The 25,733-nt window shown below is 42.6% G+C and overlaps 1 protein-coding gene across 1 annotated transcript; it reads left to right on the top strand.

Annotated features, from left to right (window-relative positions):
- Positions 1–593: 593 nt before the first annotated feature.
- Positions 594–19,124, top strand: LOC113486639 (ankyrin repeat and MYND domain-containing protein 1-like). The gene is made up of 11 exons (XM_026860710.1): positions 594–598; positions 1,659–1,830; positions 2,309–2,449; positions 4,757–4,918; positions 5,615–5,722; positions 10,616–10,747; positions 11,582–11,695; positions 14,497–14,662; positions 15,543–15,609; positions 16,955–17,109; positions 18,777–19,124. Exons 1-11 carry the CDS (start codon positions 594–596, stop codon positions 18,941–18,943), a joined length of 1,389 nt encoding a protein of 462 aa, XP_026716511.1. The 3' UTR covers positions 18,944–19,124.
- Positions 19,125–25,733: the final 6,609 nt, after the last annotated feature.

The raw sequence follows: 25,733 nt of genomic DNA on the forward strand, positions 1-25,733 counted from the left end.
TCCTGTCCCCAGTACAGGACAGGAATCACTGAAGCCAGTCCAGATTTAGTCAGTGAAAGGTATAGCCTTCTCTCACTAATATTGTGTCATTATATCTGACAGACAATAAATACATGATTCTGAACCTAGATTTCATTCATCCTAATTATTAACTCATTCTCACCACCATCCCTCCCCCCTGCCCCAACACTTGCAGTGTTTGCAGATTTAACTGGGATGATGAAAGGCTGAAACTGTCTTCAGGGCTGATGGTCCTAGTGTATCCTTCAGGAAAAGCAAGTAACTAATTTTGCTCAAGATTCACAGTTTTTACTTCTGGAGACATAAAATGTCCACAGCTCTTGCACAGCCTGCAGATTGTGTATTCTGGAAGGAAGTGTGTTCTACTTCTAAAATCAAGTGGAGTTCCACTGGTCTTGGCTAGTAATGAAGTGATACATGTTGGCCATGGTCACGTGAAAACACAAGCCCAGCAAGTTTTGCTTCCTCCCTTTCCAGCCACATCCCAAATATCTTTTCTCTTGCTCCTCCAGCACAGAGCACATAGTGAGGAGTCTTAGAAGCCTTAGCTATGTCCTCCTTCTCCAATAGAGATGAGGTTTGTTGATCACACTTTTTTGGCTAATCCCATTTGTCCTTTAATCCATGATTCCATCCTAGACAGACATGAGTTTTAAGAGCTTCTATAGTTAATCCAAAATGTGATTTGCATTTAAACCCAGGAACCGAACCATGTGCATGGTCCTGTGAAAGGAGCATTGAACAGATTTTTTTTCTTTCCCTAAAGGTGCAGATTCAGACAGTCAAGTCATTTTAACAGTGATGTGCTGTCAGAGGAAACAGTCAGACTCCATTCCCTATTCTCCATCATTAGCCATGATCATGCTGTTTTCCCTGTACATGAGATCCAGCACTCCTGTGCTCACAGCATATGTCAGCTCCGTGGGTAAATGCAACAGCAAATTAGAATAGCCAGTGCACCCTCTGGCTGTATGAACACACACGATAGTAAAAGAGAAGCAGGTGAGCGTGTAGCCAACAGCAGAGGGAGATTTGATAAAAAAAATCTAAAGCTTTCTGTGACTCTGATGTTCCTGTTGCTTTTTGGAGCACTTTGTTACAGAGCTGCCAAGAGCTTTTTTATAAAAGTACCCCTGAATCACAACTTCACACTCTCCTAGCAGCTGGAAATAGCTGGGTAAAGCTGACTTAATACAGCGTGTGAAAATGTGTCTGCTGAGAACACTTTCTTTGATGGCAGGAGGAAAGAGTCTGTTTCTTTCATTAAACAAGTCTAAGATTAAATGTTTACAAGTTGCACATGAGTGACTGGTGGAGACGCAGGGAACCTTGCCTAGCTTTGCCTGTCTGTTACCATGCAAGGGCTTTTCATAATCACAGAGACTGTTTTTGAGTGCCACTCCTTTAGTTTAGAGGGCTGAGATACAGTGGCAATGGTGTCCCCTCTTCAGGTCATAATGTTGTTGCTACAGTAGTGTAGGGCAGTTGTGATGTGGCCCTAAAGACTGCCATGTCTTCCCTCTGCTAACTGACAGTTTTCATGTCTATTACCTGGAAGTTATTTTAGTCCACCAGTTTTTAGAGTTTCCTTGTAAGGTGCTAATATGTTATTCTGATATTTTCCATGTCAATTCTAGACAACAGAAGAGATGGGAAACAATCCAACTGCTGCTTCGTAGAGGTGCAGATCCCAATGCATCAGGGGTCCCACCACACCTTCTGTTCTTTGCTGTTAAAGCTGCAGATGCAGAAGCAGTGAAACTCCTCTTAGAAAGGGGAGCCAGGACTGATGTGTGCCTTCCATCCAAGGTTTGACTGGATTATAGTTCATAATGTGGGATTCTAGTTGTGTACTGCAGCTTCGGTGGCCTACTGTAAAATATCCTGTATGTCAGCATCAGCTTTAGAATGGCCAGAAAGCTGTTTAAAGTGATTATCCTGTTCAAAGATACTCTTTTTTTAATAGAAAGAACTCAAAGCTCCTTACTCTCCACGTATTTTTTTTTTCTTACCAGTTTCCTGGTTGCCAAGCTTGTGAGTGACTGGGGAATACTTGTGAAGCTGCTCCTCAAGTTGGTAATAGCTGTTGTGATATTTAGTAGGTTTGGTGTCCGGGACCTTTAGTGTTCCACAGTCCTATAACTCTATGCTCTAGGTTTATGGTGGCTGTTTCTGAGACACAGCATGTGGGAAGAGCAAGCTTGGATTATTCTTTGAAAAATATTTAGCACTATTTAACTGTTGCTTGTGATAAACAGGAGTCTTAATGCTATGTTTGTGTTTTCAGGTAGGGGGATTAACTCCTCTCCACATAGCTGTGTCAATTCCTGGGGAGGAAGGGGTCCAGATAACACAGTATCTCCTGCATTCTGCTCCAGATCTTAATGCAAGGGCAGATGATGGAAATGAGATATATGGTCCAGACAAGGTATGTTGCTTTTTGAGCTCATCTTCTTTCCACTGTTGAAATTCAGATTGCACGGAAACCTAAGCAGAAAGTTGTGATTCCTGCCTCCTTGATTTCACAGTGAAATCTTTACATTCCACTGAAAGCTTCTTTAAACAAGCAAACAAACAAACAAAACAGCAGCCACTTGAGGTCTATAGTATTGGGTTGCAGTAAACATATCCATCTGGGTTTGGCACTCCATAACATTTGGCTATCATGCCTTATATAAGGCAGAGTTTAGAAGTCTCTTGTGTGTAGTCCACTCAAATGCCTGAAGATATGAATGCAGAAGCAGATTTGTCTGTGGTGGTACTTGCTTGTTTCATCCCCATGGAGTTGGCCTAATACTTCCTTTCTTTCCTTATTTCTCTTTTCCTTGAACCTGGCTTGTCTGCTAGATTCCTGCAGCATTTGCTGTGCTTCCAGGTTGCAGAAGGTCAGCCTAGCAGTAGACTTTTTTGGTAGTATAGCACTTTTTATTTGGAGTTGCCATTTTTGTTGATAATTTGCTACTACTGATAGAGCTATACCAGCAATATGTGCTTGTTCTGGCATTTGTTACCCGAGAAATTACTTCAAGTTGTAGTAACAAAATCATGTAGCCACAGAACAGTTGAAAGATTGGAAAGGACCTCTGATGATTGTGTAGTACAATAGCTCTGCTGAAAGCAGGATCTCATTTATAACAGGTTGCTCAAGATCTAGGCCAATTAGATTTTGAGTATCTCTAAGGGTGGAGACTTCACAACTTCCCTGGGCAACCTGTTCCAGTGGCAACGCTTTTCCTAATGCAACCCAGTGCTGTTGACCTTCTTTGCTGCAGGGGCACACTGCTGGTTTATGTTCAACTTGTCCACCAAGACCTCCAGGTTCTGTTCTAGAAGTTTTTTTCCATCTGTATGTACTGCTGCCTGGAGTTATTCCTCCCTAGGTGCAGGGAATACAACAATTTCCTTTTGTTGAATTTAATAAGATTCCTCTCTGTCCAGTTCTCCAGCCTGTCCAGGTCTCTCTGAAAAGCAGCACAACCATGTGGTGCATTAAACCACTCTTCCCCATTTTCTATCATCTGTGTACTTGCTGAGAGTGCTCTGTGTCCCAGCATTGAGGCCATCAGTGAAGACATTAAATACTATTGGCCCCAGTGTCTACCCCTGCGGTATAGCACAGCTGGACTTTGTGCTGCTGGTCACAACCCCTGATCCTCCTCACTGTCCTTTGTTTAGTCCATACTTCTTCAGCTTGTCTATGAGGGTGTTATGGGAGACAGCGTTAAAAGCCTTGCTAAAGTCAAGGTAAACTACATTCACTGCCTTCCCATCTTTCACCAAACTGGCCATCTTATGGTAGAAGGCTATCAGGTTTGTCAGGCATGATTTCTCTGTAGCAAATACATGCTGACTGCTTCCAGTCATCTTCTCATCTGTAGTATGTCTGGAGATGGCTTCTCAGAAGATTTTTCCGTCAGTTCCATAAGCTGAGGTGAGGCTGACTAGCTTGTAGTTCCTTGGTTCTTCCTTCCATTTTACCAGAAATGAAAAGAAATTCCTCAGAAAATTCCCCTGCTTGCCATGACCATTCAGAGACAACCAGAGTGGTCTTGCAATGGTACTGGCTGGCTCCCCAGCATGCCATCAGGTCCTAATCAGTTAAAAAAGAAGTTGGCTTATGTAACTAGACTAATAAAATTTATCTTGTCATGACAAGGACTAAGGTGAATGTCTGCAGGACAGGAAGATATAGATGGCTTTATCAGTTTGTATTTTAGTGTGTTTAAGTATTAAACAGGAGAACTTAAAAACTATTTATCATCAGTACTTAGTTACAGAATGGCAAGACACAGATTTACTTTCTCAAATATCACTTCTGGTTTTTATATTGATCTGGTGACCCTATGTTCATAGACATAAATGAATGATGTGAATGAGCTTGACTCAAGGCAGGCCCTTTGTATCTGAAAGCTTGCTTCTTCCCTCCATTCCCTTCACTGTATTGTTTGGCCCGGTAAAAGTTATTAACATAAGGCTCTCAATTTTGACTTCCATGGATTTCTCCAGTGGTTTTATTAAACTTCTTAGTTTGCAGTGTGAAAGCAGTCTATCAGATGAGACCTGAATATAGATGAGAAAGTAGAAAAAGGGTGGCAGTTGCTTTTGTGGGGCTGAATAACAAGTCTTGTCCATGATTGAGATCCAGACCAACGGGTGACCAGGCAGGTTTATTTTTTGTTAACTTGTCTTTAAGCTGTGTTGTAAATGTGGACATCATTTTGCTTAGATTCCTCAGACTCAAGCCAGAGAAGCCAACTTGACAGGTGGTGTCACTCTGCAACTGAGAAATGAAGCAGGACCACCACAAGAGTACTTTTCATCCTATAGTGGTCCTGTCACTGAAGAAGGTGAAAGGACGGCATTGCATATTGCATGCCAAAGAGAGGATAATAGTGAGGTAAGATGATAGCATCTGAGGCTCTGCTCGCAGGGAGTAGTTCTAAATTAATCTCAAATAACATAACTTGGTGGTGAAGACATTTCATTCCTCTAAGTAGATGATTGAACACCACGAATAAACTCTTTTTCTACTGACCTGTTAGTGTTATAGTGATTAAAAATCTACGAGCACTCGAGGAAAAAATGTTTCTTAAATCTTTGGAGTTCTGTTTGACAAGAGAAGCTCCTTTAGTCGAGTTTCCATTGGTTAATTAGCCATTAACTTAATCATCCGCAAGGCCAATTTGAAGTTAGACAGTCTTAGTTTTGGCTTGCACTAACATCTGTGCACTTGAATTTGTACTATAGTAACATTCTTCTAGTAGATTTGGGATGTATACAGTTGGAGAAAAGTATTTGAGAGAGGAGACCTACTTCTTCAGAAGCAAACCATACATTCATTCTGATGGCAGGATTAATGAGATTTGATAATCTGGTTGTGAAGAGGTATAACATGTATAACACCACTATGCATGGAGTTTTCAGTCATGAAGGAGTAGATGTATATTTTTACTATTAACATATTTTAGGTGAAAGGTTTGAATGTCTTTTATGCTAACTTTATTAATTATACTGTTATTATTACATTTAATATTAAAAAGTTAACTTTATTGTGATCTTACTCTACCTTTTTCCACCACACTTGCCTACAAAGCGTGCCAGGGATGTTATCCACCTCCTTTTAATGAATCACGCAAATCCAAACATATTGTGGAGTGGCCATTCACCACTTTCCTTAGCAATTGCCAGTGGGAATGACTTGGTGAGCATCTTTAAGTTCCTTCATATTTTGGGATGTAGTTCTCCATTCATGTCTGCCTTCTCTGATGACAGCCAAACAATATAATGAGTGGTGCTTGCAATCACATATCCTTAGTGTGTTGTGGTAAGGCATTAGCTGTCTTTTTCTATCTGTTAAGCCACAGATCTTTTTCTATCTGTTAAGGCACTCAGATCACAGCCAACCCTTGCAGGAGGTTAAAACTTTAGCGGGAACAAAAACACAGACACCAATATGATGGTTGCTACTTGTTCAACTTCTTAGCTGCGCAATTGCCTTATATATGCTCCTTAAAGGGATCCACCTTAGGCATGGCTGTGTTTTGGTAACATTCTTCTTTGGCATGTTTGATTGGTTCTCTCTTCTTCCCGGACATCACGAGGTCTTCCGAGTGCCTCTCCCTACTCTTCCCCCTCCCCATGCTATATAGCTATATTTGTAATAATTGAACTGCTTGTTGTTCTATTTCTTCATATGTAGGGTTTTTTACTCCGTTCCCTTTTTCCTTTGCTTTCTCTTTGTTCTTTTCCCGTATTCACCACAGCTGCTGCATGCTTCTCTGTACTGCTTGCCCATACGTTGGGTCTGGGCAAGATGGTTCGTCTAGTGAACGATCCAAGTAGCCAAAGGCCATAGAAAATCTGCAAAAAATTTTAAGAAGAAATGGTCATTTCAGGTTTTATACATCGTGCAGGTATCCATATAATTAAACCATCCTTTTCCACTGCTGCATACCCACGCTCACTCTCAGTGACCAGCCCGATTCCCATGCCATCGCTCCTGGTTCCTTGACCTGAACCAAAGGATATTTTTTTTGTCGCCTGGGTTGGCATAATGTGTTTCCAAGGGGAGGTGCGGACTCGTCACCTCTAACAAAATGATTTAAAGCATAAAGTGCGCGGGACAAAAGAGTCTGCTGTCGGTCTATGGGTATTGTCCCCTTATGACCTTCCCCCTCCCCAAGCTGTTGTAGTTTTGCTTTTAGGGTGCGATACACACGTTCCTCTATTGCTTGCCCTTTTGCCCTCTATGATTGGTCCCAGCGTGGTGTCCATGTGCTGTTCTCCTGCTGGGCAAACATCTTGCTTTCAACAGTACGGCTTTCTTACCTTTTGCTATGCACACTGTTTGCCAGCCCCTTGGCTTTGCAGGTGTTCTTCACAACAGCTACAGCCTGTTGTTACAGTGAGGCCGCTCAGTCTGGATCGTTCATAACATGTCTGTTGGGTTTTTTTTGTGGGGTTTTTTTTTTGTGGTTTTTTTTTAACCAGTCCATGAATCCCTCTTTTTTTTTTTTTTGAGCAATCTAGACCCCTTTTATTGTTCAGTCCATCATTTTCATAAACCACTTCCACACACAGCTTAACATCATGAAAAGATTACAATGACAATCAAAACTGTTACTCAGTATAAAATCAAATCCTTTAACCATCTAGTAATTGGTAACCTTTTAGCTGAATCATTATTAAATATTCTTTCTTCTTCGAGATGTAAACCCATTGTGTAAGCATCACTACAAAACCAAGTGTCATTTACTGGTACTGCTGAAGGAGTCATGTTTTGCCATCCTAGCCTATATACATCCGCAGGCCTAATCTCACATGCTGTTCCCAGCTACTGGGGGAAGAGAGCCTCTCAGCTCTAACTCCAATCAAACAGGTCTGAGATGGATCGGCAGCAGTTGCTAAGCCCAGGCAAAATGCTGATTGATTTTTCCCTGCCACCTTGGCACAACTCAGCAGTTTCTTATCTATCTTACGAGGCCTGTTCTTCATCAAAGCTTAGCTGTTTCTCAGAGGCTGTGTAAAGCCAATGCCTCCCAGATCTCTCCTTTCTCTGTTTTGCAGTGGCACCTGCAAGACTTGTTTGGGAGCTGTTATCAATTAAGGGTTAGATAAACTTCAAAACACAGCATACTTAGAATAGTTCCAAAGAAGGCTAAAACAATACAGCAGTTACAATTACTAATTAAAAAGAGTAGGCTAATTTCACTACCTATAAATAAAGGATATGACTAAATACTACAAAAATAAACACTAAGGAAAGTACGGAATAGCATACTTAATTAATAGAAGTACTAACGTTCAGATCCGCAATTGCTAGGGAACCCTGGATGCAGCGAGAATTTAGAGTGCCCTTCCTCACAAACTGGAAATCCTACGCGATGCGTCCATCCGTAGGTGAGGCATCCAACACTGCTGCAAGCAGGTCTGGCCTCTAAATCAACAGGCCAAAATAACTGGCACTTTTCTTTGAGTGGAAACATCTGATTTCATCCTCCTGTTGGGTTCCACTCAGAGCCTGGCCAGTACTCCAGGGGGAAAACCAAGGGAGTTTCTAATGAAGATTAAACACTTAAACTCTTAAGTCTTAATATTCCTAAGCAAAGAAAGTTGAATACATGCATTCTTATAGCAGTTCATCCTTATTAATAACTACATTCCATCTAAACTACATCTTTCACTAGTGACTAGCAAGCCTATATATCTCATTAAGGAGTTGCCATTACTGTTAGCATTTTCTCTTAAAAGAATTGGCAACTGTAGTGTAGTTTGTCCTGCTGCAGTAGCAAACATTACCCAGACATTCTGCTTAAATGATCAGTCGAAGAGATCGCAAACTGTCAGCCCAGGGGCACTCACAGCACCCACATCTGGATCCTGAGTGCTGGCTGCCTCTCACCCTCAGGGGTGGTTGCACACACCTTGCCAGTGACCACTGGAGACTGAGACCTGTGGAGACACCAGCATAACCTCTTCCCCAGGTTATTAAAGGAAATAGTTCTTCCCAGTTAGCCCTAGAGGAGGTATTATACATGTAACACTTATAACCCTGAGCCCAAACCAACCGCAGCACCGATGACCTAGTGGGCAGTCACTAGGACCCTGTCGTTCCTCCCTGGCTGCTTCCCTGGCCAGAGAACTCCGCAGCTGCAGTGGGCCGCGTCTCACACACACAAACAATCACACAGCCACACAAAGGCGTCCCCCACACTCATTACTGACACAACATAAAATGACAAATCTTACAAAGACTCCGTTAAGAACATATGAGCGCGCGATGCCGGGCCACTCCACGGTGGCCACTCCACGGCATGGGGGGTCTCGGAGAGGCCCCGGGCTGCCGTTGCCATCTCCATACTGCGCGCCCTGATCACTGGTGGACCCCGCGGACTCCTCCGTCTCAGTAGTCTCCTCTGAGAAACGTTGCAGTCCCCTATGTGCATCCTTAGATGGATATTGTTCGGCTTGGGTGGCTTTTATCAATGCATTTGCCCTATCCCAGGTCATCAAGTGCTCTGGTTTTCCCAGTTTTGCCTGCTCTGTTAAATCAGCTTTTATTAGAGGCCAGAGCTCTGACTTCATGCAATCCATCGGCTCGCCCAAAATGCCAAGCTTTAATAATCTTTGTAGCATAGCTCTTAAAGCGCTTGACTTCATGGAAGTCTTATTTTGCATTCCCCATGTTTTAAGTCCCTTGATTTGGTCTCCATGGTGCGCCGTGGAGTCTCCCGTCCTGCGTGGAGCTCCGTCACCTCCTGCTGTGTGCCGCTGACCGCCACCGGTCCGCACACCGAAATCACCACTGCCCTCACGTCAGGGTCACCATTTGTTGTGGTAAGGCATTAGCTGTCTTTTCCTACCTGCCATTCCACAGAAATGTGGCGCTCAGATCACAGGTAACCCTTGCAGGAGGTTAAAACTTTTGTGGGAACAAAAGCACAGACACCAATATGATGGTTGCTACTTGTTCAACTTACTAGCTGCGCAATTGCTTTATATATGCTCCTTAAAGGGATCCACCTTAAGCATGGCTGTGTTTTGGTAACATTCTTCTTTGGCATGTTTGACTGGTTCCCTATTCTTCCTGTACATTGCGAGGTCTTCCGAGCGCCTCTCCTTACATTAGTGAAAATAATAAAGTTTTTACTTTTATTTCAAACCTATGAATGTTTCATGATCTGAACTAGAGGAGTACTAAAGGACAATTGTATGAGGTAGCCAGAAATATTTGTGTGGGACTCAGAAATGACTAACATTTTGGGAACTGTGTTCATTTTATGAATCACAAGAACATTCAGTTCTCTTACAGGCTGCCTCCCTACCTGGAGCAAGGTAACCAAACACGAAAAGACTTGCTTCTGGGTGTAAGACAAAAGTGTAGCCATTCATGGTAAGAATTATAAAAAAAACCCTGGATGCAGTATAATATGGAGCTAGGGTGTGCACTATGGAAGAGATTATAATAGAAGTGCCTACAGCTGTATACAAAATTAAATAGAGTCAGTATCAAGTGTTCGAACCTGAACCTTTATTCTTACACTGTCTTCATAATTTTTAAGACTGTTTTGGTATTTTACTGGGCAAAAGCGGGGTTTTGCAACACAAAAAATTTAAATTTTATGATGTTGAATTACATGGAAAAACCTGTATCCAGCATCTTCTAGTGCTTCTCCCACCTTCTCAGAGGCTAATGTCTGTTGAAGTAATGATCTAACAGGCTGTAACTGATCAACAATCAATCCTTATCTTTGTGGTAAAACATTTTTTTAAAAAAATACACCTTATGAATCAGACCAGGTGATTTTTAAAGCTACCCTCTCATGTCTTTGATACTGTTGTTTGGTCGAGTATTCCATGGTGACATTATGATTCCTGCTAAAAGAAGTGAAAACTACTGTCCAGTGGACTAAATTTTTGTGTGCAACTGAAGCTGTGACAAATACTAGCAGATACTCCAAGTGTGATGTGGTAAATACTGTAAAGCTTTAGGGTCTTGACTGATCTGGCTAGGCTCCCACTTTCCTGCTGTAGAACAGTCAATAATGGCTTCTCCAGTCACTAATTTGTCACATTTGTGTATGCACATTTGCAGGCAGTGGTTGAACTCCTCAAACATGGGGCTGACCCAAATCTGACGTTAAGTGGAGCAGTAAGAAGTGCCCTCTGTGCAGCTGTCAGTACAGTGTATGAACAGCAGAGGACAACAGCACAAAGGATTGCTTTGGTGAGAGAACATCCGGCTGTCTGTTGTTTTTTAATTTAAGAAAAACTGTGGGTTTTGTCAGGTGCATTGAGTCCCCTTTCTGTTTAATGGGTAAGCTGACTTTATTTTCAGAACAGTTAATTCATGTCTATTCTAAAAACTGTTTGTTTCTGTCCTGAGAAACAGGGGTTTTGTAGGGAAATTAATTTTCATGTTTGAGTAAAGAGGATGATAACCTCCTTGTGTAGAAGAGGAAAAATTACACTGAAGTCAAATGGGATGGTTGTAGTGGCCACAGCCCTGTCAAATCTGACTGTTATATTTATAAACACTAGCAGGGAAGGGAGATGCGTTGTGTTTGGTTGTTATTGTAAAATGGTCAGTACCACTTGTGACAAGCGCACTTTCTCATCTGTGATGAGGTCAATGGCAGAATTTTTGTGAAATGTGAAAACGAGTTTTTCTCCTCAAGCCAGGGAGCACAAGGCTGATCTCATTCAGAGTGGAGGTGAAGGCTGTAGCTGAGGGCTCTGGGAGCAATTTCCCCAGCTGGATTCTGTTCTGCCCCCACCCTCACTAGTTGTCCCTGCTTCATTTGTTGCTGCAAGATTGAAATATCCAGAAACAAATAGCAATTGGCTGCAAAAAGGTTTTACTTATGCAGTGCATTTGGATTTGACAATTCATCATCACCTCTAAAGGGGCAGAAGAAATGTATGGTTTGGTGGACAAGACAGTCTCACAAATAGAGGTTAAGCTCTGATGCTCAGTGCTGTCTCTCTAGCTGTGGTGTGAATGCAATTTTCTGGGAAGGTTTTCTTTTTGCTTGTATGTGTAATGATTTGATTTCTTCAGGTTGATAAGCTGCTTGAAGCTGGCGCAGATATCCTTGCACCAGTTACTCTTAGGGAAGGACAGAGAAAAGCTGTGGGAACACCTGTTGACTATGCCTATTATAAATATTATCAGGTATGACTTTACTTCCCATATCTGTGTATTTGCATCCATTCAAATACATGGCCTGTTGTGTTCTTATGAATTGTCTAGGGCCTTCTTCAGAAACTTTAATGGAAATCTGCATTTTCCCTTCATTTGTTGTGAGACTCAGTTCAGCACTAAACGAAACATTAATCACTTGAAGTCTGAACACCTCTAATAGTTTTGCCTGTGAAGGCAATCTTTGCTGTCACATATTATAGTAAGGTTCCAATCATAGCCGGATTGTAAAGAGTTCATCTTAAACCAAGGCATTCAAACCAAAATTAATATGTGTTTCCATGAGGCTTCAGTCAAATCAGGAGAAATTATTACAGGTTATATATTATGGTAATTTTAGATGTGTTGTAAGCTATGATTGGACATTATTGATCAAACTTTAAAACAATGGATTTCCTAAATACAATATATATTTAAATAAAACATACATTAATATATTTATAATGTATATTATGTATTGTATATAAACCAACTAAAATATGTATTTACTAAACAAATACATGGATTTACTAGTCTTTAATCATTTATGAATACCTTATAAAAAGAATCTTACTGTGAAATATAACAAATTTCTGCCTGATTTTTTTTTTCTGCATATATTTGTTTAGAAAAACTTCTAATAGGCCTGGGATTTTGTGACAGTTCTAATTAGAAGTAATGTAAAATTTTTTTTTTTTTTATAGCCTTATTAACAAGAAAACTTACATGATAAGCAGATTGTGTATCTCTGGAACATAAACAGTAGTTCTGAAAAGAACAAAAGTAGTGGTGCACCTTGTTCATGGAGCAGCCTGCTTAGAGTTGATGAGGGTTATGGCATCCCACACTGATATTCTATGTAGACATTAAGTTGCGATTTATTTGCTTGCAATTGCAGCTGATCCTCAAACAGGAAAACAAATTAAGCAGTTTATAGCTGTAATCACAGGTCAAACTTGATTACTATACTCCAGGTACCTTACTTACTCTCCTGCCTTACTCTGGACTTTTGTCTGTACTCTCCTTGCTGGCACTCCCTACAGGGAAGCAGTATGGGGAACTGAGGAACATGATAGTGGACAAGCAGTGCCCTCTAGCTGTTTTTTTCATTTCCAAGAAACTTGGTGCTTCCAGAAGTGCTGGGAGAGAGTCTGCAAGATGAGGACAGCTTCCAAGCACAAGGTCCTGCACCAGGATCAGGACAGCCCTGAAATGCTGGGGTTTCAACCCCAAGCCCTAAATTAAGGTTGACATACGGGTGATTCCCACAACCCTTCCCAAAGGGGTGATGAGTTTACCTTTAGGCTTCCCTCCAGGGTGCAGCCGTTGCAGATAGAGCCATTGGGTAAAGGAGCCCCGGGTGTCTGCATTAAGTAACCCAAGGCCAGGTGTCCCACTGAGGGATAAAAGCTGGGACCCCTTGCAGGAGGGGCAGTGTCTGTCTGTGAGGTGGATGCCCTGTGCAGAGTTCCCTGTTGGGGAAGGACCTCCCGCCTCCCTGGGACTGGGCTCCAGTCAGGTTTGGCCTTTGTAAACACAGGCTGTGTAGAGATTCAGTATGTGGCTTCCTTGGTCTTATGTGTTTGGTTTGTTGACTTGGTTGTCTCCCGTCCCTTCTATGGGAAACTGCATTTCACCATTTATTCTACCCATTTGGTCATGCGGTGGTGTTGTTGGGGTCAGTGGGATTGATGTAATTTATGTATAATCTGACTTGTTTGTACCCCCAGTGCTCACCCATGTACTGACCCTTTTGTATCAAATACCATTTGGTTATTGATTCATCTTTATGCTGGCTGTGTCCTTTATGCTAGCCCTAATAACTGGCAAAACAAGCCCCCAGTACTAATGCAGGCTGGGGGTAAAGGGATTGAGAGCAGCCCTGTGACAAAGGACTTGGTGGTTGAAAAGCTGGACATAACCTGGCAATGTGTGCTCGCAGCCCAGAAAACCAGCTGTACCCTGGGCTGCATCAAGAGCTGTGTGGCCAGCAGGTCCAGGAAGGGGATTCTGCCCTCTCCTCTGCCTCATGAGAACCCCCCCTGCAGTGCTGTAGCCAGCTCTGGGGCCCCCAGCACAAGAAAGACAAGGACCTGCTCGAGCGGGTCCAGAGGAGGCCACAAACATGGTCAGAGGGGTGGAACAGCTCTCTGTGAGGACAGGCTGGGAGAGCTGGGGGTGTTCAGCCTGGAACAGAGGAAGCTCCGGGGAGACCTTAGAGCAGCCTTCCAGTACTCAAAAGGGGCTACAGGAAAGCTGAGGACAGACGTTTTAGTAGGGCCTGATGCCATAAGACAAGGGGAGATGGTTTTAAACTAAAAGGGGGTAGATTCAGACTAGATGTAAAGAAGATACTTTTTACAATGAGGGCGGTGAAAGGCTGGCACAGGTTGCCCAGAGAGGTGGTAGATGTCCCCTCCCTGGAAACATTCAAGGTCAGACTGGGCAGGGCTCTGAGCAACCTGGTCTAGTTGAAGGTGTCCCTGCTCATTGCAGGAGGGTTGGACTAGATGACCTTTACAGGTCCCTCCCAACCCAAACTATTCTATGATTCCCCCCTGAAGAAACATTTGAAAATTGGTTTTGTTAACTTGTTGAATACTCACCAAACTGATAATTGGAACAACTGGAACATCTAACCTGGACATGTCCTGTGTCCTGTATCACAGACTGAGCTCCAAGCCAGGATCCAGCAGGGGTGATGCTGTGCATTTGCAATGGGTTGGCTTTAAATCTGAAACACTTGTGTGTTAGTGTTCTCATACATTAGGGAATTAACTCATGGTATGTTGCAGGACAGAAGAATTGCTCACACACCATACCACATACTGTCAGCATCTGAGCAGGAAGTTTTTCAAACACGCCGATCGCTGCTGGAACACATTACAGCAAAGCTTCGTGAGCGTGTCATCCTGAAAGAGAAAGAATGGGATCGAGAAGAGCTGAGAAGATCCAAAAAATGTTAGTTTAAGCCTAAGAGCAGTTTGATATTAAGGGTAGCATCACCTGGTGTGAAGGGGAATTAACTGTTGTAATTCCAGTGGTGCTGTCTGAAAAGGTAACACCTAATAAAAACTGCTCCTACATATTTGGTAAGGAGATACAGGGGTTCTACAAACATTAAAGAGAATGAACAAAAAAATCTGAAACAGAAAATCTAAATATGAGTTTAGTGCCTATGAGCTGCTTCCTGGTAAATCCCTGTACAAGATTTGTTACCACGTGTTAAGCAGTGATTGAGGAGAACCTTGAAATTGTTTTGCATTTAGTGCAGGGAATGGAATGCATGCAATGGTGCTGTGGACATCCAGCCTATTTTTATTCCTTATAGCAACTTATTCTCAGGTCCTTTCCTAAGATTCCCATTGTATCAATGCTCGTCTGCTATTAGAGTAGCAACAATGAATATACAAATTAAGATGATTTGAGTTATATCCTCAGTAGTGCTCAAGTGTGTGGTGAAATCAGGCTTAGAATCTAGGTCTCTGAATACGTCTTTGGGGCAGAAGATGTATAATGCTTGGGAAGTGAACTCTGAACATAAGATTGTTACCTTTGCAGTTCAGCATAACCTGTGATTCTGCGGCTTGTCAGAAGCAGGAATTAAGAGTAAATTATCTGTATGATTTCTTTCTCTCGGCTGTGACATAGCAACTTGGTGCCTTTTTTCTTGGCTTCTGAAGCTTATTGATGGAAATTGCATTTTACTATGTATCTTCAAATTTTATACAGTATACAGAGCCAAGCAGACTTTTAACGAAGGTGAATCTTGAGACTAATGTCTAATTCAAGTCAGAATACTGATTTTTGTTTTCCCCCGTGCCTCCTTTTGTCGATGTAGTGGATTCAGCCGTTCCTAGGCGTGATTCAAAGAAGAAAGGAGGGAGCCATCGTGTGGAAGAAGTGAGGTAGGGCAGAGACTGCATTCAAGTATTTGTTCTTAAAATCAAAAATGCTATGCCCTGTTTTTTTTTCTGTCACCAAAATTATTGTCACCCTGACATTTTTCTCCTTTCTAATTTTCCTCTCTAGTCTACCCAGACTTATCAGCTGCAGTTAGCTTCTTTCTCTGCTTTGATCACATCACTCCTTTTCATCTTCAGACTTTGCCATATATTGTCATCTTGTCCGAAGCAGTGTGTCTTTGTGTTTTAAACCAATTATGACATGAGTACCGTGCAAATGCTAAGAAATAGGCCCATACAAATTTTGTAGCTTACATTTCTTCAGAAATTGCAGGAAAGACCTGTGCAATTTGAATGTTATTTTTGGAATTGTATATTAACAAAAGTTTGAATAATAATTGAAATAATACTTACCTCAAGGATACTGAATTCTGTCATCAGTTTTCCCTATTGCAGGGAATTCACAGGCTCCTGAACTTTGTCTCAGTTTTTGAATCAAGGGGAACTAACATAGGTGTCAGGAACTGGGGCACTTTTGAAGACAGAAATTTTGAGGTAGCATTTTTGTTGAATTGAGATGGATCAATAATAGCATAAGATGCAGAAATAGCCAGAAGAATGTAAAGTGAAATAAAAATAAAATCCAGAAGGTTAAAGTAGCACAAAAAGATTTTACCAACAGATCTCAGCTATGACTTGCAGAGATGGATGAAACCTCAGTCAAACTTGGTAGCTCTTGGGAAATGTTTCTTAAATGCTTTTAAAAGATGTAAACACATAGCCCAGCTTGCTCTTAGATCAAACATTCTACTTCCCAGTCCCGCTGAAAGCCTTAGTCCAAGCACTCTTCACTTTATGCTCCAATTTTGGAATAACTGTTGTGGTTCAGTGGCCTATGAGTGTCCCTGATTGTCTCTTCAGTATCCCAGTGGGTTCTGCGTGGGTTTTTTAAAGACTGACATCTTGACTTTGTTATCTCTGGCCATATGTAATCAGGTCTGCCTGCCAGTTTGAAAATGGACATCTCCAGATCCAGTGTCATAAGTACACTGAAGCATGCAGTGTGACAGCATATAGCAGGATGTGGCTATCCATTTAGTAAAGGCTTGGGCATGTTTCTCACTAGGACACTTGGCTTTTCTGGTGACTGGCTTTGCAGGTGGTATGCAGTCTATTCCACACAGACTCCTGTGAGAAGCTAGAGAGTCTCCTGTTTCTTTATTGTTGAACATATTTCTATATTATAGCCATTTTAATTTAGTTTTATGGTGATCTGCAAGCATGCTGTCAGCTTGAGGAAAATCCTAAATAATAATGTGCTTTCATTTTACAACTACTTCTGTTCTAGACTACCATACTTTAAATATTGCTATCAGTGTGGACATTCAGTTGGTGTTCAGCTGTCACCTTGTATGCGTTGCCATGAAGTCTTCACTTGCAGTGTGACTTGCAGAAGCAAATCCTGGAATGAACAGCATAGGCAGGAATGCTCGGGATTGCTGGGTATGTCTGACAGTCATTACTATATAAAGTACAGTGGTTTGTGCATGTGTACTGACCTAGGTATGTCTTCCTTGTAATGGCCCAGTAAAATGTGTGTTCTGAAAGAATTTAAATAAAAAGGTTCAGCTCATTCACTTGAATAGCTGTGGGTTTTGTAAACCCACCAGCTTTGAGAGCTACTACTGTGTCATTACTTCCAGTTTTGAGAGAGAAGAATCTTTAAGGTGAGTGCAGAGCAAAGGAAATACTCTGTAAGACTGTTAGCTACTGTGAACATCAACAGGCAACTTTCCAGGCTGAAAGACCACAGAAGATCTAATAAGCTAGGCAGAGTGGAACTTTCTGTACAAACTCCCCTCTTAATTGCCTCTATCTGTATATTAGAAGTTAAATCAATGAGTTTCTGACTGGAATTGTTGATACCACGCTACTGTGGTTCTTGGAAACCACAATTGTGCTGATAAAACCAGCATTACACTGCATTACACACACCGCATGCTACACAGCAGTGAAAGACTAGCATGGTAAAAATGGCACTATTTTAATTATGTCAGATGCTCACATAGATTGAATGAGAAATCTGTCAAATGTGAGGATGGATACAGAGCTGCTGTATTCACTGAAGTTCTGTGATCTGTGTTCTGGTGGTTGCCTGGGATGGGGCTTTTAAATCTGGCTACATGTAGAACCCTGTTTGTTGGGGATAGCTGGATCTGTCCCACTGGAGATAAGTTACATCAAACATACATGCTTACCAATATGGGCTCTAAATAGAATCAAAATATTGACTAATGGAATAGAATAGAACATCAAACTACAAGAACAAATGATGGGTAATACCAAGGACTTAAGCATGAAAAAAAAATACATTAATTTAGAAAACAGAGTTTTACTACCTTGTCTTTAAAATTGTAATGTTAGGGGTACAGCTAGGCAATATTAGAATGTTAACTAGTAATTATATAAGTTACTGCTTCTTTGTGTAGTAATCATTTACCTGTATGGCAAATGCCAAATTTAATTCAATTCAGAGTAAGTGTGAGTGTCTTCCTGTAGACAGAATTTTTCTCAGAAATAAATAAATTTCTTTTTAAGTAGTATCTTCCTTTCTAGTTAATTTTCAAGTAGAAAGATTTTTGTTTGTTCCCTTTTTTCTTTTTTCTCTACAGTGGTTGGTTGTAATTTAAAATGACCCACAGTTCCCGAACTCAGGCCAGTTTGAGCAATTCAATCTGTTGCTCTGAGAGCCTCTGATGTCCTCTGTCCTATTTCCTGATTCCTGTGCCTTTCACTGTAGGGTGATGTGATTAGCATTTATTTTGTACCTTACCAGCAAATCTCTCAATATTTAACTGAGACCTGAAGTAATTATTAATTGCAGGATTAATACATTCTCAGATATGTTTACTAGAAGAAACAAATATCATTTGCATACTAATAATGTGATCACTGTTTGCTAAGAAGTTTATAGGTGAGTAGGTAGCCACAGCTACCTGAGAGTTGTGTCTGTTAACATCACGTTTGATAAACAATGCCAAAATAGGAACTTCCTCAAGTCTTGTACCTGCTTCCAGTTTATTGTTCCAGAGAAACTGAGGGTCATCAAAGAAATATGGGTGGTTGGTTTTTTTCTTCTTTTTTTTTTCTTTTTTTTTTTTTTTCCACAGAGAAGAGTACAGGTCAAGCAGCTCTGGATGCAAGCAGTGCAGCATGCAAAAAGAATGTCACTGGCAAAAAGGGGGAAAATGTAAGAGAAGGAAAAGATCAAAGGAGAGCTGGAAGAAAGAGTAAAGTTGGCATTGGTGGAAGAGAGCATCACAGGAAGAATGACTGACTTGTTTCAAATCTCTCCTACTATTATGTGGACAAATTTTAATACCACTGTACTTTCTGCCTTGTATTCCACTCCTGCTAAGGTTAGAAGTGATCTATTTTGACATGTTTTGCAAAACTAAATGGAAACATCTAAGATACCACATATGAGCTCAAGTGTGATAATGCCATTGAAAACCAGTGTGTGTGTATATATACAAGTTATGTATTTAAATAAATGTTTGGAATTCATATTGGTTTTAATGGTCTAATACTGTATATATGTATTTTAAAACCCAGTATGGCCCATTATTAAACTTCATTACAAATATTCCCTCATGTAGGGAACAGAGGGCCCATTTGGCAACCGGACTTGCTCACTAGGGATTTCTGTTGCTTTATGGGAGCTTTATAGATCTGGGATCCTGGGGAGAGGTTGCTGAGAACTGTTCAGCCCTTAGACTATTAGCCCTTGATGTTAGTCCACAGGGTCACTGACAATCCTGCCAGGAGAGTGACTACATGGTTCTGGGGGTGGACAGGGAGGCCCAGGTGTTTTTTTCCTTGATCCTACTGCCTAAGTGGAAAGGCTTAAGGAGGAGTAGGTGTTTCTTGAGGTTCAGCACCTTGTTGTGCAACTGTGTCACTGAAAATGGTTTGGATTTAAAACCACAGGACTTTGTGGGGGTCAAGGACTGATAGGGAGAGGTAGAATCCACCTGACAAAGTGGGGTAAAAAACCACCTTTGCTAACAGGCTGACCAACTTGAGGAGACTAGGAATAAGATAGAAGGGAGATGACAAATCACATTTAAGTGAAGAAATGGTGGACTGGTCTGACAAGCAAAGGGGCAGAGTCATGTGGTTAAGAGTCCTCAAAATCAGCAGAACGGGGCAGAATGGGTCCCACTCACAAATAAGTAAGTGCTGAGAGGACATCATGGAGAACCTCTCATCTTTTCTTGGAAAACCAACTTGACTGTGTTGCACCTTTCTGAAGTGCCTGTACACTAATGCACTCGGTATGAGGAGCAAACAGAATGAATCAGAAGTTTGCACGGCAACAATCTCACTGAGGTCACAGAGATGTGGTAGGAAAGCTCACATGACAGAAGTGCTGCAATGGATGCACACAAACTCTTCAGGAAGGACAGGCTGGGAAGGTGATGAGCAGGAGTTGCCCTTTATGTGAGAGCAGCTGGAATACATGGTGAGGTGAACAATGAACCAGTTGAGAGTTTATGGCTCAGGATTAGCAGGCAGACCAACACGGCTAATGTGAGGGGGGGTATCTGTATAGACTTGATCAGGAAAAAGTAGCAGCTGGAAGAAGTCTCATGCTCACTGGCCCTTTAAGCACCCTTGTGTCCTATAGAGAGACAATACAGAAGAGCACAACAAATCCAGGACATTTCTGGGGTATGTTCATGACAGCTTCCTAGCATTCCTCCTAGACTGAGGAACCAATCAAGGGAGGTGCTTTGTTCAACCTGATGCTTACAAAGAAGGAGAAACTGATTAACTAGCTTGGTGACATGAATCTGCACGGTTGCGCTGACTGACTACTCCAGCTCCAAGAATCTTGGGTGGGTTGTTATGAATGAAAAGAGCAGAAATCTTATATTTGTCTCTTTCTTTCATGGATGCCAGTGAAACTCCATCATCTTTCAGAGAATTTGTAGATGACTGTAAATCATTAATGTACCTACTGATGTAACCTCCCTTTGTTTGTAAGGTGTTTGTGTTCCATAATACCCCATGGTGGTAGTTTGAGGCACCTTCAGTTCTTTGTTTAGCTCCCCAAGTCATGGGCAAAGAAGGCTGGCTGCAGGTGGCTGCAATGAGGCGTGGAGACAAGAGAGGAGGCTCCACAGGCATCTGTCCAGAGAAGGGAACCCATAAAGATATGGAGAGCAGTGGCTGCACTTCACTTAGGATGCTGTGTGCATACTGTCATGTTATGGATTAAGTACCAATCTCCACAGTCAGAGGAGCTGGACTATTTGAAGCCAGGGCCTTTCCATGTCTGGACCATCTGGACTTCAGCTTCCAGGTAAGCCTGTATGGAGAAGCCATTTGGCTTCCTAGAGAGAACTCCACAGGAAGGCAAGCAGCAATGTCCATCGCTGCTGCCTTTAGGTCCCATTAGAAACTGATTTTCCTTCTAGCTCCTCTCCTAGGGCACAGAATGGGCTGCAGGGAGGGACCATTTTAATCCCTGCACTGGGGGCTGAGGGACCCTATCTAGGATGGGGTCCCCCAGGCCGACACAGGCTCCACCCAAGCAACTCAGTAATGGTCAGTGACTTATGGGTCATGAAATATCAGTATTTGTTTCTTTCAGAAATGAAGTCTATTTTGTCCAGTAATATCAGAACTGATATCAGGATTTGTCCAGTAATGTCAGAACTGGTAACAGGTATGGTACCAAAGCACCTGGTTACAGTATGGTTTGAAGTGGCCATAGCTTGTCAACAGGGTGCAGTATAGTAAATGCACACCACAGGAATATTTTCCTGAATGTATAATGCCTTAAAAAGACATTATTTTATATTTGGTAGCATGGACATTTTAATAAAGGTGCCTTGAGGTTTCCATGGTAGTCCACAAGTTTCTGTTTAGGTGAAATACCATTTTCGCAGCTTTGTGACAGTTCAATTCACAGTTGTGACTTAGGGAGTTCGGGGAAAAGCCAGAGTGCCTTCTGTGTTTCAGATGCACACTTTGCCCTCTGTTCTGTGGAGGAGGCGGCTCTTCAACCTTAGGAGCTAATGGAAGTGAGATGAAGATCTTGCATTTTTAGCAGAATGTAAATATTGCTGATAATTTAGTTTCAGAAGTCTTTAAAAGGACCATGTGTGTGTGTGTGTGTGGTGTATGTGTGTGTGTGTGTGTGCGCTGGGGGAAAGCAGTGACCAATGCATTGTTCATAGAGTTCTGTTGTCAAAGGCAGAAAAGAAGTGGCCTGTACACAATCTTCTGATGTTGGAGAATGGCTTGCAGAGAGCAAGGCCATGGGTCTCTGCAGGAGCTGATTGCAGCCATCTGAGGTAAACAAAGGAAAAAACCCAGGGAACAGTTATGCTAACAAAGGACTGTTATGTTAACAAAGAGAGAAACTGAGGTACACAATGGCCTTGAGCATGATGGTGAACAACCTTGGGAAAGAAAGCAGGCCAGAAGAGGGAAGATGTTGTGACATACCTGAAATGCCACAAGGAGCTGGGATATTATAATGCAGCCTTTTACATGTGTTCAATAGATTTGTGAGTAGTATGCATGATTATTGTAGAGTGCTTATATAAGGTGTGATTTCTTTCAATAAAGTTGAAACATGCTCTATCATTCACATTGAATCGGCTGCTTGCTTCTCCTGTCCTCCGCATTCTGACACAGTGGATCGGGACCTGGATTTAGGCAAAGTAAAATTATATTTCATCACTGCCAATTTTGTCCTTTATTATTGTTTTTGTTGTTTACAAAGAAATACAAATGTCAACTTGAGCAGCAGTTTTCCCAGATGAGGGAAGAAAGCACAGCTCAGCTTCTGGCAGTTAAGGGCTGGGAAGAGTACCAGAAATGATCAGTCCAGGAGATCAAGAGGCTCTGTGCATGAGGGGTGAAGTCCAGGCAGAGAATGAGTTCGAAGATCCAGAAGAAGGAAGAGAAGAGGAAAGCTGAGAAAGGCCACATCTCTCCTCTGATGGGCAAAAACTGTGAGCAGCTGCTGAGTAGGCTAAATCCCCAATCCTGCAGTCCTGCCCCACACAACCAAATAATTTCAGCAAGCGTTGCTAGCAAAACGGATTGACAAAGTTGCTTTTAAATGTCTGCCTACCCACCCGCCTCTCTCCTTTATCTGAATGTAACAGTGATGCTGCACTGACTTGAGTTTTCTTGGCCTGTAATGAGATTAAACATAGATCCACCAAATGTTGCTGTTTGACGCAAAGCTAGTAAAAAGCCATGGGAGTAGAAAGGCAGTTTTAACCAGAAATCTCTGCCGTGGGTCTGGCCGTCTCATCCCCCCTGACCCCTCCCACACCGTTGAATCGTTAGCTCATTTAACTGGTGCCTCGTCTGTGGCTGTTCTACACTGACAAACTGCCCAGCTGAAAGGGGGATGCAGGGGAACTGGGACACCGTCACAGCAGCTTGACGTCGGCACCACAGAGCCACAGGCACCGCCTCGCAGCTGAGCCCAGCTGCCCCAGCGTTCTGCTCCCACCTCTCCTTTCTGAGGAAGTGAATTTTGGTCTGTTTGGTTTACTTTTCTTCCGTTTCTTTTTGTAACTAGGTGGTTTAATAAAAGCGACTCTATGTCTAATTTTTAAAGCATGTGTTTTCAGCCCCAAGGCTTTGTGCAAACAGGACAGCATTAAGCAGGCGCAGGCAGCAGGAGCATCCCCCAGGTTTTGAATAAAAGGCAGCTCCTTGCAGTGGTTGCTGCACGGGGGCTGCCATCCTGCTGTGCCCCAGAAACCATCATTCCCCTGAAACCGGGTACCTCCTCCCCGGGCAGGCAGAAGTTCATTGGGCTGCTGCAGAGGGAAGTGGCCCGGGTCTGTCTGGTCCGACCCAGTCGTGGCCAACAGGGCTTGGGCCCTCCAGAGTGGAGCCCAACTGGGCACGGGCCAGCCTCTGGTGGCTGGAGGAAACGGGGGGGAGCAGGGCAACCCGCAGCCACTGCGGAGGAGGCCCAAACGCACACCCCGCCCCTGCCTGGCCGGGGCACCCCAAGACTTCGCAAGTCTTGGTGTCGGGGCCGGGGCCCTGGACGAGCCTTGGGCGTGCTGGGGCCGGACAAGGAGGACGCTTCAGTCCTCATGGTGCCCTGAGGTGGCGGCAGGGACACGGCTGAGGGCAGCGGGAGCCCTGAGGGGACATGGGCACCACAGGAGCAGAAGGGCTCTTCCTTCTGTGCTTTGGCGCCCTCAAACACAGGCTCATCATCCCACAGACAGTATTAAATCTACCGCAGGCTCTGCCTGCAGCAATACTGGTGAAGACCCTGCGGCAGGCATGTAGTTTCCCCCTTAGGAAGGCCACCTTAAACTCTCCCCTTGGACCCTACTTTGTCAATTGTAATTCTTCTGGAAATAGGCCACAAAGTCACCTGTGCTGGGCCATGTGCAGTGGGTGGGGACAGTGTGCAAGGTACCCAGCAGGGAAGTCTACAAATGGATCTCTGAGGCTGAGGTAAAAAAATCCCCAACAAAACATCAGGTAAAAGCTAAATGAGTTAATGATATTGGTCGGTTGTTTTCTAGCTGTGAAACTGGAGACCTCAAAACCAGAGGTCAGTTTCAATCTTTCTGGGTTTTGTTTTGGTAGAAAAAAAATTGTGTTACTTCAGGATCTGCTTTCTAATGCATTGATGTGTGTTCCTGTGTCTTCTCTGTGTATGAGGATACATTAAATGAAATCAGAATCATTATAACACAGCAGTAAAAGATAAATAAGAGGCATAATAAGCCAGATTCAGGCATTTCTCGCTCTGTTCTTGACTTTCCTTGTAACCATAAGCAAGGCACACAGTCCTGTTTGCTTCAGTTTTCCTCTGAGGAAAAGGAGCTTTTTTTTTTTTTTTTTTTTTTTTTTTTTTTTTTTTTTTTACACATTTTTAAAACAGCCTTGGAGGAAAATTGTTATGCTGGTGCCAAGCAGTGTTCGTCATTTTACCCTTCTCTTCTGCCACCTTTCCCCCACTGTTTTTATCAATTATTTGTTGCTATTCTCTGTCCAATAGGTTGGAAAGAATTGTAACCATTTCGACTGTGGTTCTTTGAGGGTTCTCTTAGTGCACTCTTTGGATCAAGTAAAGAACAAGACTAGGTTTTCCAAAAAGAGTGAAAGGCTCCCTTTGGTTAGGGATTCCAAAATTTCCACTGACGCCAGGCTATTACTGCATTACCAGCAGAAGTGTGTTGGAAGAACACCCTGCAGTGACTCCACAGAAACGCCACCATTGTACAGGTAGTGAACAGAAGCATAAAACCCAGTTCTTATGGTCATGACTATAGGTGTGGAGTTGTAAGACTGGCACTGGGAGCTAAACACTCCTGAATTATTGGTCACAGCCCTAACGACCGATAGTAGACTGTCTCCTTGCTAGGAGTAAATTGAGTATAATGAGCTGCTGCCTGTTAGTGTGGATTAATGGGCTGATATTTGCAATGGCATGCATATAGTATGGCTTTTCTTTTAAAAAGAAATTGTATGTCTCTCTTGCTCAAAGCAGTCTCAATATAACGCCAGGCTGATATGTCCTTGAAGAGACAGACAAAACATGAAAGGAGACCAATTTAATTTAAGTTAGCGAGCAAGGCCAAGAAAACCCCCCACCCTTTATTATCTGCCTTTTTTACAGTATCTCTATGCTACCATGGCAAAAGCTTATTGGCTCTACAGTTGTTTTTCACAAGTGTGATAGGTAGTTAGTTGCTAACACCTGTGTTCCCCTTGCTTCCTCAGACTTGTTTGCAACATTCTTTCTTCTGTCTGTCTCCCCTTCTCAAGGGGACACCGGAAGCTTTGTCAAGGTCAAGCTCTTCTCCAATCAGGTTGTCGGCAGACCAGCTACCTTCCCCAGCTGATAGAAAGTTTTGAACTGTATTTAGACTGTTAATGGTCTACATGATGATGCAGCAATGATTATGTGATGAGCAACTAACCATTCTGCTGAATAGTGACACCCTTGTTCTCACTTCCCCCAAAGAGAAACAGAGTGCGCCAGCTGATGGGAAGAGCAGTGGGCAGATAAAGGCTATTTCCATTTTTCTTGCTAGTTCTTACTTAACAGTTCATGGATT

The sequence above is a fragment of the Athene cunicularia genome (assembly GCF_003259725.1).
Source record: "Athene cunicularia isolate RWA chromosome 17 unlocalized genomic scaffold, athCun1 chr17_part1, whole genome shotgun sequence".
Classification (NCBI taxonomy): domain Eukaryota; kingdom Metazoa; phylum Chordata; class Aves; order Strigiformes; family Strigidae; genus Athene; species Athene cunicularia.

Bases quoted from the DNA above. Each gene is read 5' to 3' on its own strand.
- LOC113486639 (XM_026860710.1), top strand. The intron at 10,748-11,581 runs GTGAGAGAACAT...TGATTTCTTCAG, and splicing joins CAGCACAAAGGATTGCTTTG to GTTGATAAGCTGCTTGAAGC. The intron at 14,663-15,542 runs GTTAGTTTAAGC...TTGTCGATGTAG, and splicing joins GCTGAGAAGATCCAAAAAAT to TGGATTCAGCCGTTCCTAGG.